Below are 14,894 nucleotides of genomic sequence, written 5' to 3'. Positions count from 1 at the left end.
GATTTCAAAGCAGAAAGAAAGTGTTGATCAGTCATGTCTGACATTTTTCAACCCTGTGGTCTGTCCATGGAATTCTCTAGGGAAGAATACTGGAGTGGATTGCCATTCCCTTCTCCAGGGGATCTTCACGACCCAGGGATCAAACTCAGGTCTCCTGCATTGCAGGCAGATTCTTTACCCTCTGAGCTAACAGAGAAGCCTGTGTGATTTCAAAATAACATTAATTGTATAATAATGATTAATATAGGTTTTCAAGCGTAAATATATACTGCTATCTTTTGACAAAAAGACTGAGAAGTCTAACACTTGGCTCAGGAATTATATGATTCAAGATAAAGTATCTTATATTGTTTTTAGTGCTTATGTGAGGGCCATAACCCATACCACTACCTTTTGACTAAAGAAAAGTAGTAGTGGTGGTACTTAAGTCTCTCAGTCGTGTCCGGCTCTTGAGATCCTATGGATTGCAGACTGTCAGGCTCTTCTGTCCATGGGATTTCCCAGGCAAGAATACTGGAGTGGGTTGCCATTTCCTTCTCCAAGGGATTCTTTCTGACTTGGGAATTGAATCTAGGTGTCCTGCATTGCAGGTGAATGCTTTACCAACTGAGTTATGAGGGATATTACTAGAAATTACAGTGGTTAGACTAAAAATCATGAGGGCCAGGAAAATAAATCAAGTTTAGATAAGTTGAAAACTACCACAGTTTATAAACCCAAATTAAAACCACCTTATCTGATATTTTTTCTTTATTTATTTTTGGCTGTGCTGGTTCTTCATTGCTGCCTGGGCTTTCTCTAGTTGCAGTAGGTGGGCTTCTCATTGCTGTGGCTTCTTCTGTTGCAGAGCACTGGGCTCTATTGAAGTGGGCTTCAATAGCTGTTGTGGGTGGGCTCAGTAGTTGTGGCTCCCAGGCTCTAGAGCACAGGCTGAATAGTTGTGTCTCATAAGCCTAGTTGCTTCACAGCACGTGGGACCTTCCTGGATCAGGGATCAAACCTGTGTTTCCTGCCTTAGCAGGCAGATTCCTTACTACTGAGACAATAGGGAAGCCCCTCATCTGATCTTATATAAAAACTTAATACAAAAGTCAAAACAAAACAAATATAGTATATAAATTAATAACCCAATTAAAACTTATGAAATGTAGCTTCCAAGTTGTTAGGGTGAAATGGCATGCCTGCCATCCTTAAACTCTTGGAAGAACTGATTTTGTTAATTCACTCATCCAATATGTTTGCTAAGCCAGACAGAATCCATCTTTCCTCTATCATTTTATAATAGCTGAATGAAAGCATGTAATACTTCTTAGCATATTGCATCCACCATTACAAAATTTAAAAAAAAAATTTAGAAGGGAGGTGTTCTGGGAAACTTGGAAAAATCTTATACATCCAGGCCAAGTACCACCTAACAAAAGCAGTTTCATGGCTCTTGTCAATGCCAATGCTTACTTTACCTGAAAACTAGGTGGCTTTAATGAACTGCTTCTAGTTTTTCTGAGTCTAACCCCCAACTATAACACCCGCAAAATTATATATGTAGAAGTTCCAATAAAGGAAGAGAACTAAAGTGTGAAATTATGTATTTTATAAATGTATCCCATTTGTAGGAAAATTTACATTGTATGTATTTTATATTATAAAAATATATATTACATATAATATATTTTATAAGTGGGTTTTATTATAAAATGGGCCAAGATATTATATATATGTATGTATACATATATATATATGTATATAAAATCCTGTTTTCTCTCTACCATGGTAGGTTTTGCACGCTATCTTGCATATGAAAGGTATTTCTCTCTCATTTTTTCATAGATTTTAAAAAGCAATTAAATGAGATATCCTTAAGGTCAATTGATTATAAAAGGAACAAGTTCCCTAACCCACTAGGAAGCAAGCAACAGGTCATTACATTGACTATTGCAGAACTTCTTTCTGTATATGCCTCCTAAGATAGAAACGGCTTTTAAAACAAAACAAAATTAAACTGGAAAAATGTCATTAATGAAACTCTAGAAACTAGTTGTATAACTATTTCTGAATATCTTCTTGAAAAATAGAATTATTTTTTAATAATTTTACTAATGTATGTGTTTTAGAGTTCTGATTATTTAACTCCTTGCCTTCTAAAAGAAAGAATTAATACAAGAAAGAAAAGGGAATTTTCTTTGATATATAGCCTCTTATTCCTTAATTATTGTATTAAGTCAGTATGTTTATCATTGCAGATGATGAAAAAAAGAAGAAAATCTGAAATCTGAATTTCTTCAGCAAAGAGAATCTCTCAAGAAAAGGGCTTGGCCACTTGCCATGGTTTTTCTGATGGCATTTTTGACCTCCTTGTTCCTCAGGCAGTAGATGATAGGGTTGAGCATGGGAGTAAAGACTGCATATATGGCTGAGATCAATTTGTTAGAACTGAATGAAGCAATGGCCCGAGGTCGGACATACATGAAGATCACGGCTGTGTAGAAGATGACTACCACTATAAGGTGAGAAGCACAGGTAGAGAAGGCCTTCCGCTGCCCAGTGGCTGAAGGAATGTGCAGGATGGCAGAGACAATGAAGGCATAGGAAAGGACGGTGGCTGAGAGAGGAAACACAAGGATGATGATGGCTAGCACAAAGTCTACCATCTCTGCCACAGATGAATCCATGCAGGCCAGTTTGAGGATGGGGGAAACATCACAGAAAAAATGATTCAAGATATTATTACCACAGAAGGAAACTTGGGAGATGAAGTATACTTTTGCCATGGAGACAGTAAAGCCGCTCAGCCAGGAACTGATGGTTAGCTGAACACAAAATTCTGTGGTCATCATAACCGGATAGCGAAGAGGCCAACATATAGCCACATAACGGTCATAGGCCATGGCAGCCAAGAGCACACAGTCAGTACAGGCAAGTGACATGAAGAAATAGAGCTGGGTCATGCATCCCAAGAAGGAGATGGTATTGGGACAAAGCAGGAATCCAGCCAGCATCTTGGGGACTGTGACAGATATATACCAGGTCTCCAGAAAGGACATGGTGCCCAGAAAGTAATACATGGGCTTGTGCAGGGATCCAGTTACCCACACAGTGAGGATGATGACTACATTCTCCAACAGCACAAACAGGTAGGTGATGAGGAAGAGGAAGAAAAGCAGAACTTGCAGCCAAGGGTAAGTAGGGAAGCCCACCAGGACAAAGTCACTAATATGAGTGATATTTTCCTTCCACATAATTAGGACATCAAAAGACAAAAGATTTAATGATGGCAGCACCAGATTAAAGAGTGAATTCACATTGGAGCAAGGGGCCCTCAGTCTACATTAAACATAACCCTAGGATCATAGTCTGGTTCTGGGGTATAATTTGGGTCACTAGAGGCCACAGCGTCTTCTCCAGAAAATCAAGTGTCAGAACAGGACCTGAAAACAAATAGAACATAGACACAAAGCTAAGAATCTCAAAGTAGAATCATGAGGTCAGATTCAGGGTTCAGGCCTTTGGATCTGAAGAGGCCTCCAGGTAGAACTAGGAGAAAATCCTTTCCTTATCATCATATTCACAGATTTCAGGGGCAGCTAGCTATAAGGTAGGAAATCATCACAATTAGAGAAAGTGCCAAGGATTGTCCAGGAAGTGAGGAAGTTTGAAGTCTGGAGAAAATGGAAGCAGAATATCAACTAGGAAAGACCCTCCTGGCTAGAAGAATTGCTGATTCTGGTCTACTCCTCAGCTATGCCCTATGTCTTTTGAAGACACTGGCAACAGTACTTAATAATTCACTGCCGATTTTTAGGGCCACAGCTTTAAAAAAATTGAATAAAGAAATGTTTACCCTCTTAGAATAATTAAATATATTTTAGTGTTTTAGATGACTTCTAATAACACTAATGCTAATAATCACATATGTAAAAGTTATACATAATAGTTTTATTTATACATATGTAATATTATATATACATATCTACTAGTTATATATTTATAGAATAGTTCACAGTTGATCTCAAATTAATCTGTATAATTCATCTACATCTTCTTCAAAGACTGGCTCAAATATTTTATACTTCTGGAAGAAGTGCTACTTGACTAATTTTATCTACTTCCTGACTCTGAAACTCCTTATTATGGACACTACTTGAGGGCAAGTTGCATTTAAGAAGCTGCCTTGGGAGTGGGAAGTCAGGAGATTTGACAACTTGAAAGGGTCCTGGGCTTCCCAGGGCACAATATATAATCTGAGGAAATTTAAAAATACTTTCTTCATAAGTGGAGACAGAAGTAAAAGAACAGACAAAAACTGGGTTGAGATTATAAATTAAATGAATCTTAAAAGAGAAACATATTCTTTGAGAAGCCCAATAGAAATCAGGGAAATGGAAAGAAGAATAAGATTTGAAATTTCCTAAGCAGGAGATGTAGGAGATGCAGGCTCGATTGTTGGGTTGGGAAGATCCCCTGGAGTAGGAAATGGCAGCCCACTCCAGTATTCTTGCCTGGAAAATTCCATGGACAGAGGAGCCTAGTAGCCTCAGATGGAGCTGCAAAGAGTCAGACTGAGTGACTGAGCACTCAGACACAAATATTTAGTAATTATTTCTGATTTATATGTACTTTGTAGCCTAACCCTCTACCCACCCCCCTCCCCCGCCCAAATCTCTAATAAAGTAGTTGCTTATATGTGTTGGAAAAATTACAATAAAATGGATTCAAATTTGACTTCTTTCTCCACTCAAAAGCATTATCCTTTAATTAAGCTTAACAACTCTTTCAGGGAGGTCGATTTGCCTAAGAGAGTGAAACCTTATGGAAGCACATAGCCTAAATCCTATCAATTATAGAACAAGGTCGTGAAGGAATTTTTACATGTGAATGCACACTCACTTGTGTCTGATATTTCAGGAATAACAGAACACAAAAGAGTAATACAACAAGAGACTCGATATGGACAAAAGAAAGCCCACTATTCAGAAGGTACTACAGCGTTAAGGAAACTGCTGAAAAGTGGGACACATAATTGGAAGACCTGAATTCTAGTCCATGATTTCTCTCTTATTAACTTTATAATCTGATGCAAACTTCAAGTTATCAAACTTTGATTCCCTTAAAATAAGGTTATAATGCTAAAAAATTCAACAAATTATGGATGCAGACAATTTATAGAATTGTTAGTGGTTAAGATAAAGATCTAGGCTTCCTTGGTAGCTCAGATGATAAAGAATCTGCCTGCAATGCAGGAGACCAGGGTTTATTCCTGGATGGGGAAGATCCCCTGGAGAAGGGAATGGTTACCCGCTCTAGTATTCTTACCTGGGAAATCCCACAGACAGAGATGCCTGATGGTTACAATCCATGGGTCACAAAAAGTCAGACAGACTGAGTGACTAAACACATAAGATAAAGATCTACATCACGCTCATTGGCGACTTGGTCCCATATGGCATTTTGAAAGTATGAAGATGAAAAGGTAGAATTTAAGCCATTGCAGTACTCTGTGTTACAGCCACAAGTAAGATAGGTAGCCCCTGGGAAGAAGATCTTAACATTGCCTTCAGTGGTGGCCTTCAAAGAAAGCAATAAGGCTTTATCTGCACCTGGGCAAGTGAGTCCTACCGGAGAAAAATCACAAAAAGGGACAAATGATATCAACATAAATTTACAGTCATGTAGCTCAACTGAACCACAGACAATGGCTGGTATTCTACACTATGTTTTAAATTGATTCACTCTCCACATTTCCCAAAGATTTCTTGGTTTTGATATCTAATCTGCCATTCCACTCTCTCCTCCAACTCTCAGCAGACAATTTCTCCTCTTATAAAGACTAACAAGACTATTAATGCATATCTTATTCAGTTTTCCACTTCCAAATCATTATGCTAAACTCTGACATCTCTGTTCATTCTTTCCTTAATTCTTATCTAAGACTGGTCCCTCCATCTGTTCTACATCTCATTTTTCAGGAAGCTGTTGTCAGAAATCTTATCTCTTTTTGTATATTAAATTCTTTACACAAACATTCACTGAGCATCTATTACCTGCCAGGCACTGTTCTAGATGCTTGAAACAGCTCACTGAACACACACACACACAAAAAAAAAAAGGCAAAAAACTTCTAATCTTAAGAAGTTACATGCTAGTGAAGGGATACAGGCAGTAAATACAGTCTTTCTCAAGACTTTGAATAAATAAAATGTGGATATAAATGTAGGAGTTGACACATTCTATGGAAAAATCACAGCAAAGTAAGTAAAATTAAAAGTGTGTGGCAGTGTAGCAGGTTCATGTTTTATACAGGATGGTCAGGGTAAGCCTCATTGAGCAGTCATCTGCTAACAGTCATCTGACTGTCTGATGAAATAGTTTTCCAAAAAAGAGAATAGATCTAGTATGGTTGGAGTAGAGTGAGTGGGAGAAATGAAGTCAGAGAAGTAAGGACAGGTGATGATGAGCAGGTCACCATGGGCTTTTCAAGCAGTTGTAATCATGTTGGCCTTTACTCTGTGTGGATTGGAGCCACTTTGGAAAGTTCTGAGCAGTTGACTGACCTAATCTTACTGATGTCTTAAGAACTCTTCTGGCAGGTACTTATCTGAGTCATTTCTGACAACTTTTAAGAATGGTCAATCAGTTATTCTTCTTCCTAAACATAATCCTTCTTTTCTGATCATGTTTTTGTATCTGCTTCAGAACACTGTACCATCCATCAAGCCCTTTCTTTCCTTACCTTTACTTTCTACTGTTACTACCTCCCTGGTTATATGCAGGTTTTTCCCATTTAAAAAGGTTACTTAGTTTCTCAATCTGCTCACCCTAGTCCCCACACCTTTAACTCTACTGTGGGTCAAGTAGTTCCATGCACTGAGAACACCAAGATAAATAGACATTGGAGCTGTCTAGTAAAGGAGACAGAGAAGGGGTCAGAAAATCAGAGTATAATGCAGTACGCATCATGATAGGATACTGAGTGTTAGGAATCCAGGGTAGAACAATTCTTTGTTAAAAGAACCCCGAAAGATGTCATTAAAAAGTGCCATTTTAACTGAAATGAAACATCGTAGAGTTTTGAAGGGAAGGAGAAATACCAAAGGGAACAAAAAGCAAATGCAAAGACACAGAATAAAGCATTAAAACGCTGGTGATGGGATGATTTGCATTTTGACTAGAAGTCATTGATAGCCTAGAAGAAAGAAATGGATTCAGACAAGCCTGGAAGATGAGGTTATATACAGTGACTCCTCACTGTTTCCTATACCTTTCTGCTAGTTCTCCCCATTTCTGATACACTGAGTCCTATCACATCTGACAGAGTACCTCTTTTTAAAAATTTTTTATTTTATATTTGAATGCAACTGATTAACAATGTTCTGTTAAGTTTCAGGTGGACAGTGAAGGGACTCAGTCATACATGTAGATGTATCTATTCTCTCCTAAACTCTCCTCCCATCCAGGCTGCCACATAACATTGACCAGAGTTCCCTGTGCTGTATACAGTAGGTTCTGTTGGTTATCCATTTTAAATATAGCAATGTGTACATGTCCATCCCAAACTCCCTAGCTATCCCTTCCCCACATCATTCCCCTCTGGTAACCATAAGTTTGCTGTGAGTCTGTTTCTCCTTTGTAAATATATTCATTTGTATTCATTTTTTTAGATTCTGCATATAAGGGATGTCATGCAGTATTTCTCCTTGTTTCTGACAGAGTACCTCTTGTCTCACCGACATCATATGGAAAACAAAATGAGTTCTATTTACATATTCTCTAACATTAGCCTGAACCCTCTTGATTTTCTTTAAAAGATAGTAAAAATTTAATATTTTTTTAATTGAAGTATAGTAGATTTTCAGTGTTATGGTCGATTCAAGTTGTTAATTCACTCCACAGCAAAAGAATTCAGTTATATATACATATATATCTATTTTTTCAGATTATTTCCCCTTATAGGTTATTACAAAATATTGAGTATAGTTTCCTGTGCTGTGCAGTAGGTCTTTGTTGGTTATCTGTTTTACATACCCCTTATAGGTTATTACAAAATATTGAGTATAGTTTCCTGTGCTGTGCAGTAGGTCTTTGTTGGTTATCTGTTTTACATATAATAATGTGTATATGTTAATCCCAAACTCCTAATTAATCCCTTCCTCCCCTTCCCCCTATGGTAACCATAAATTTGTTTTCTATGTCTGTGACTCTGTTTCTGTTGTGTTTATAAGGTCATTTGTGTCATTCTTTTTTTCTTAGAGTTCACATATAAGCAATATCATATTTATCTTTCTCTCTCTGGCTTACTTCACTTAGCATGAAAATCTCTAGGTTTATGAACTCCCTTGATTTCTAAGATCCACGTTTTATTCTTAAAACTTTGAGCCGGTACAGTATTGCCTCTGGCATGACCAAGATCTCTGCATACACCCACCATTCTGAGCACACATGAGTCCCACATGAGCCTACTGTCCTATACTTTCTCCCTGCTGAAAGCTCACGCAGTCTTTCTACTTGGCCTTTATCATCTTCATCCTCATCCCTGCCTTTGCCTGTATAACCAGTCCAATAATAAAAATATTCACTGATTGTTGGGTGTCTATTTTATGGCAGAATTTGTACTCAGTCTTTCCTATACTTCATTTCACTCAATTCTCACAACAACCTAATAGATATTGTTGGTTCCCCATTACAGATACACAATAGGTAAACAATTTGGCTAAATTCATACAAGTAAAAAGTGGTAGAGATGGAATTATAACCTAACACTATAGGTCTCCAAAGTCTATACTCTTTCTTCTATGCAGCATTCCTCTTTCTTTAATTATTGTTTCCCTCCTCTCTTTCCACTGCCATACTCCCAGTTAATGTCCCCAATTTTGTGCATCCCTAGTCTGCTCTTTCCCACTTTCTATACCACCCATTCTCCTAATCCCTGGTCTTGACCATACTGATATCAATTTCCTTTTCAATCAAGTCTTTCTTGCACAAATTCCTCACTTTTGAATTTAGCCTTCACACTCCATCTGAGCTTTTAGAGATCAGTCTAAAGTTCCAAAATCTGGTTTGTCTAATTTTCTTTTCTTGAGTAGCATGCCTCCTAAGTCCATATAATATTCCAGACATCCTAATACTCATGATGATCTTTCCCCCAACCCTCATTGACCCTTATATGTATCTATATCAGTGTGACCTCTCCCCACTCTATATTGACCTCTAACCCAGCCACTGACTTGGCGTGTTTAACTGAGTCACCATTTCCTAGCTGAAAGTCTGTTAGGAAAAGAATGTTGGCTCAGAAAGGAGGATGGACTCACCTACCGAATCAAAGAAATGGATTGATGTGTATTACTTAGAAGATACTACAGATGGGAAAAAGATTTTCTCAAGAAGGAAGAGGAAGGTAGATGAGAACGAGAGGAACATTGTAAATAGAGAGAGGTGGTTTGTGCAATTCAGGGGGAAGGTAAATGGAAAGGAAAATAAAAAGTTCAAGTTTCAGAAGAGATAGAGTGGGCTTGCACTCCAAAGGACTGGGAACATACAGTGGCTGTTGCCTATATAAGACAACACATAAAGATACTAAATAGTATCCTGCTTCCAGACTAAATATATACTAAAGTATAAACATAAATAAGTGATTCTCCAGTTCAAATCCTTCAGTGACCATACTGTACAACTGAACTCCTTATATCGCATAGCAAGTGCCTCAGGATCTGACCCCCACCTTCTTAATATTCTTTCTCAGCTACTCAATTCAAGCTCAAGCTCCACTGAAGAATTTGATGTTTTTTAGTGCAATATCCTCCTTAAAGACTCTATGCAGTTGCACATACTCTATCTTCTACCCAAAATTCATTCTAAATCTTGCTACCTGGTAAATGCCTACTCAGATTCATCCTCCCTATCAAACTATGCCTAACCACCCCTTGCTGTCACCTACCCATCACTCCAGCTCTCTGATTTTGTAACATTTTGAACTAAAGAGCATCATATCATGATAACATGTATCATTTTGCTTACTTATCACCACTACTAGATTTATGGATGCCTTGAAAATACCAATCTTACACTATTTTCAGCTTGGTCATCTTTTTATCTCTAGGTGTCTAGCTTAGTTCCTGAAGCATGGTTGTCACTAAATAAGCAAATAAATTTGTGGTGTGTATTAAGATCAGATGTCTCACCATGGTGCACTCCGTTTTTTTGCTTTAGGAACTCAAGTGAAGTAGGTCATCTTGGTCGAGTCTAGCTTGGAGATCTTGGTTCAGTTGTCCAGTATGCTGACCAGTGGAGAGGTGTTTGGAAAATCACCTGTGCCACCCCTGTGAGTCTTTGCCTCTTCACCTGAAAGGACTTGAAGTTAGGGGATAAAAATGAAAATGGGGAAGGGAAAGGAAATAAAGGAGAAGTTTTGGAATAACCTAATCTAAATCCTTGAAAATTGCTTCTCTGTGAAACTCAAGAGTTCCATGACTTTGTAATTCTCCTCACTTGGGAAAGATACTAGCTAGGGTCCAGATGGATTATAGAGAAATGGAACTTTTTTTCTTCTATTTACTCAAAGAAGAAGCAAAATCAACTCAATACGTGTGTGTGACAAGCCTTTAAGTCCAAAATTCAAAAGTTACTTCTGGGCCTGTTAGATGGCCCCTTTTGGATAGCAAGAGCCTAAGGTGGGAGAGATTATTTTTTTATGTCTTATATGCTTTTTCTCTGTATCTAGTCAATGTGCGCCTCTTCCCACTCCTCTCTTCTTGCCCTTGTTCTGTTTCTCTGCCACTGAACTTGCGCTGGTTTTATATGTTGACTCTTCCCACAGACCTTATTCAGGCAGAACCTAGAGCTGGACAATTCCAGGATGCAATGAGCCAACTGCTCAGTAGAGGCAACTGTTCTTTAAAAGACACATCCTTGGGGATTTGGTTCACAAATGCTATAGGATTTTCAAGAGCAATAATGATGAAGTTAAAGAAATTTCCCTAGTGACCTCCTAGGGTCACTAGACAGGGTGATTATCAGTTGGAGAAACAGAATAGTAACAGTTTTATGGAATATCAATCTGGTAATTTATCCTAATCTTGGTTTTAAAGCTTGATTTTCTTCCACTCTCTGGTTGTCTGGGAAGTAACTATTACTCATGACCTATTACTTTAGGACATTAATATTATTCAAAGGGGGTGCTGGTGAGAGGATCAAAATACCCAAAAGAGTATTTAGTAGTGTTAACAGTACACAGTAAGCGCCAAAGAGAACTTTCTCTTCACCTCCACTTCCCCCACTCAAGAGATCAAGAGATCTTCACCTCCACTTCCACCACCGCTGAACATCAAAGGAACAATTGCACACAGGGGTAGGGAATCAAGTTTTGGTCAGTAAAGCAATTTTTTTTTAAAGTTGCTCAATCACGTCTGACTCTTTGTGACCCCATGAACTATACAGTTCATGGAAGTCTCCAGGCCAGAATACTGGAGCGGGTAGCCTTTCGCTTCTTCAGGGGATCTTCCGAACTCAGGGATCGAACCCAGGTCTTTCACATTGTAGGCAGATTCTTTACCAACTGAGCCACAAGAGAAGCCCAAGAATACTGGAGTGGGTAGCCTATCCCTTCTTCAGCGGATCTTCCTGACCCAGGAATTGAACCGGGGTCTCCTGCATTGCATGTGGATTCTTTACCAACTGAGCCATTAGGTAATTTTGGCTCTTAAACTTTTAATTTCTTTTGTCTTGGCTCTAGTTCTTGTCTGGAAAATTCCACAGACAGAGGAGCCTGGAAGGCTACGGTCCAGGGGGGTCGCAGAGAGTTGGACATGACTGATAGACTGCGCGCGCGCGCACACACACACACACACACACACACACACACACACACACACATACACACACACACACACACACACACACACACAGAGGGAAAGTACATGGAGACTGCTGTAGATTGTTCAAACTCTAGGAGTTAGACCAGTAAAACAAGAAATGACCTTATGGAAACTTCCCTAGTGGTCCTGTTGCCAAGACTCTGAGATTCCAATGCAGGAGGCCTGGGTTCAATCCCTGGTCAAGGAACTAGATCCCACATGCCTCAATTAAGAGTTTGCATGATACAACTATAGATCCTCTGTGTTACAACTAAAAATGATCCCTCATGTCAAATGAAGATTGAAGATCCCACGAGCTGCAACTAAGACCTGCATGGTCAAGTAAATAAATAAATATTTTTTAAAAAAGAAAAGAAATGAGCTTATGTTTCATATCTGGTCCAGCCTGATCACCAGTTAGGAGACTGAGGACACAGATCTAACATGTGATAGAATGTGCCTTTGCCCTCTATATCTCCTCTGTATATTTCTCTATTTGAAAATGGCAAGTGTTGTGACAGCAGATGATGGTTACTGTCCAATATATGGAGATTTTCTCAACTTCCTGTTAAATGCTTTTCTACTAGAGATAAGATTAACAAACATAAATATATTGATAGGTAGAATTTTGGTGTCATCTATAAAGCATTCATGGGATCATATTTTCTGGGCTAAAATTGATGAACCAGAACAAAGAGAAATTTTTAAATTTTTATTTTTATAAAAACAAAGAGAAAGTTTAAATAGTATATCAATTTATTAATACCCTTTAGTAAAAATGAAACTAGGTGAAATAATTATAAAATCCAGTAGGAAAATACTTACTGCTACTGCTAACTCACTCTGTGCGACCCCATAGACGTCAGCCCACCAGGCTCCCTCCTCCCTGGGATTCTCCAGGCAAGAACACTGGAGTGGGTTGCCATTTCCTTCTCCAATACGTGAAAGTGAAGTCACTCAGTCGTGTCCAACTCTTAGCGACTTCATGGACCGCAGCCTACCAGGTTCCTCCGTCCATAGGCTTGTCCAGGCAAGAGTACTGAAGTGGGGTGCCATTGCCTTCTCCGAAAATACTTACTACTCTGTTTATATTATTCACTTAATATAGGGGTTTATGTCATATTTTTACATGTATGGTTAAAAAGAATTCTGCTTCTCAATAGTCATAAGATTTACTGATTCAGATTTATTAATAGCTGAACCGCTGGAGTTCTAGGATAATTCCAGATACTTCAGGAAATAGTAAAGTTATCCATTCAGTCTCTCAAGACATGAATCTTTGAATTATTCTAAATTTTAATTCTTTTAACCTGAAACACCCCAGTTAATCAAATGATTAAGGACATCTCCATTTTTAAACTGCAAGGACTGCTATCAGTAGGGTTGTACAGACATCTGTTAATACAAAACAGCAACAACTCTCTGTAGAAGCCACCATTAATAATCTGTGTGCACCTGCTATGTTCTAAAGACTTCACATACATGTTATCTAATTTAATGCTTTGAACAACTCTATAAAATGTTACTAATATTCCCAATTTCCAAACAAGAAAATGAAGGTTCATAATAAATAAAAATTTCCCCATGGAGTGATTGTGTCAGTCAATGTTGTGTTACAGGTAATCAAATTTATCATAGGTAGCTTAAGCAGAAACAGAATTTGATTATTGTAAAGTCATTGAGAAGGCTGGAGTTCAGGAGTTTAGGATGAACCCCAGAAACAAGTTTGAGCCTCCACAACCACCTTGTCTCAGACACAGTAGAGAAAACTGTTGCTGTTGCTGCTGCTTCCTCTCTGCGGCTCATGAACCAAATCTGTTGCCTGCAGAACTTTGGCCATAAGCCACAGCAGCTAAATAAATGTCCCACACACTGACTCTTTCTGCCTATGATTTATGTGAGAATCAAAGTGTTATGTAAATGCATCATACAGGAACCTAAATATTATTGAAAACCTTTCCAGCATTAACATGTTAGAAAATATTGAAATGGGTATGAAGAAAGACATGATGTTTGCTTCAGTCTAAAAATTAGAGGAGTTGGAGAGAACAGAATGTTTAAAAATTGGAACTAAGCCAAAAAATGTGGAAGTTATGGGCACTGTGGCTATCAGTTGGAAGTCTGACATTCAGACAGGGATTTATTCCTCATATATCTATTGATCACTGAACGCATGATAATAACTTTTAGTAACTGTGAGACATAAAGAAACTTATAATCTAGTGTTTTAAATAAGATGTATATTTGAATCACTATCAGTATAAGATAGAGTCTAAAAAGTGTTACAACCAAGATATCATCAGTGTGAACACAAGTTACACGCAACTAGAGTCATTTCTTCCTGATAGGTATGGAGACAAGTCAGCACAAGCGGGAAGTTGGAAGAAACAGAAAAGCCATCACAGAGGACTTGCAGTCCAGGTGAGTTTTACAGACACTATGAGCAGCCCTGTGCCCTGGGTTCTGTCGGATGATGTAGAGCAGTGTGTGCCACATGCTGCACCAGGAGCCTTCACGTGTGTCCATTTTCATTTAATCTTCACATCAACTTGGGAAGTAGATATGATGATCTACTTTCAACAGATGAGGAAACTGAAGCTCAAAGAAACCAAAATTCTAATTTGCTGCAAAAGCTACAAATTTAACTACTGATAATGCTGTAGACTCAAGTTGAATATTTGCATCACAAGATCATGTACTTTCCCAATATTTTTCCACTTACCCAATTGCCAGTGAGGCTCTTTTAAAAGCCTGAGTATGCTATTTATTAGAAGATAGTAAACCTGAGTGTGTGAAATAGAAGCAACTGGGAAAATTCTTCTACAGACCTTATAGTCTAATTTACTGTGATAAGACAAGAAATGCAACCTAAAAGGGGAAAAGGGAAAAAGCAGTCTGTGCAGTAAACTAGCTTAAACCTGGGAAACAGACAGTCAAGTATCTATCTACAGTGTCAGGTGCTGAGGCTGGTGTTATAGCTTCAAGAATGAACAAGGTTAATTTCTGGGCTACAGAAACTCACAATATACTCAGAGTCAAGCACAAACTGCC

The 14,894-nt window shown here is 38.3% G+C and overlaps 2 protein-coding genes across 2 annotated transcripts in view; both read right to left on the bottom strand.

Moving 5' to 3' along the window:
- The window catches only part of LOC122694965 (interferon-induced very large GTPase 1-like), a 1,416,129-nt gene that overhangs the window by 399,180 nt on the left and 1,002,055 nt on the right, over positions 1-14,894 (bottom strand). The gene's annotated exons all lie outside the window — the stretch shown is intronic.
- LOC122701914 (olfactory receptor 6-like) lies at positions 2,280-3,236 on the bottom strand. Its single transcript, XM_043915355.1, has one exon. The coding sequence runs from the start codon at positions 3,234-3,236 to the stop codon at positions 2,280-2,282; it is 957 nt and encodes a 318-aa protein (XP_043771290.1).

This window comes from Cervus elaphus, chromosome 1 (assembly GCF_910594005.1).
Source record: "Cervus elaphus chromosome 1, mCerEla1.1, whole genome shotgun sequence".
Classification (NCBI taxonomy): Eukaryota; Metazoa; Chordata; class Mammalia; order Artiodactyla; family Cervidae; genus Cervus; species Cervus elaphus.
Note: the sequence above shows the minus strand (reverse complement) of the source record. Positions and strands in the feature narration are given on the sequence as shown.

Excerpts from the sequence above, each read along its gene's own strand:
- LOC122701914 (XM_043915355.1), bottom strand. The coding sequence starts at position 3,236 with ATGTGGAAGGAAAATATCACTCATATTAGTGACTTTGTCCTGGTGGGC.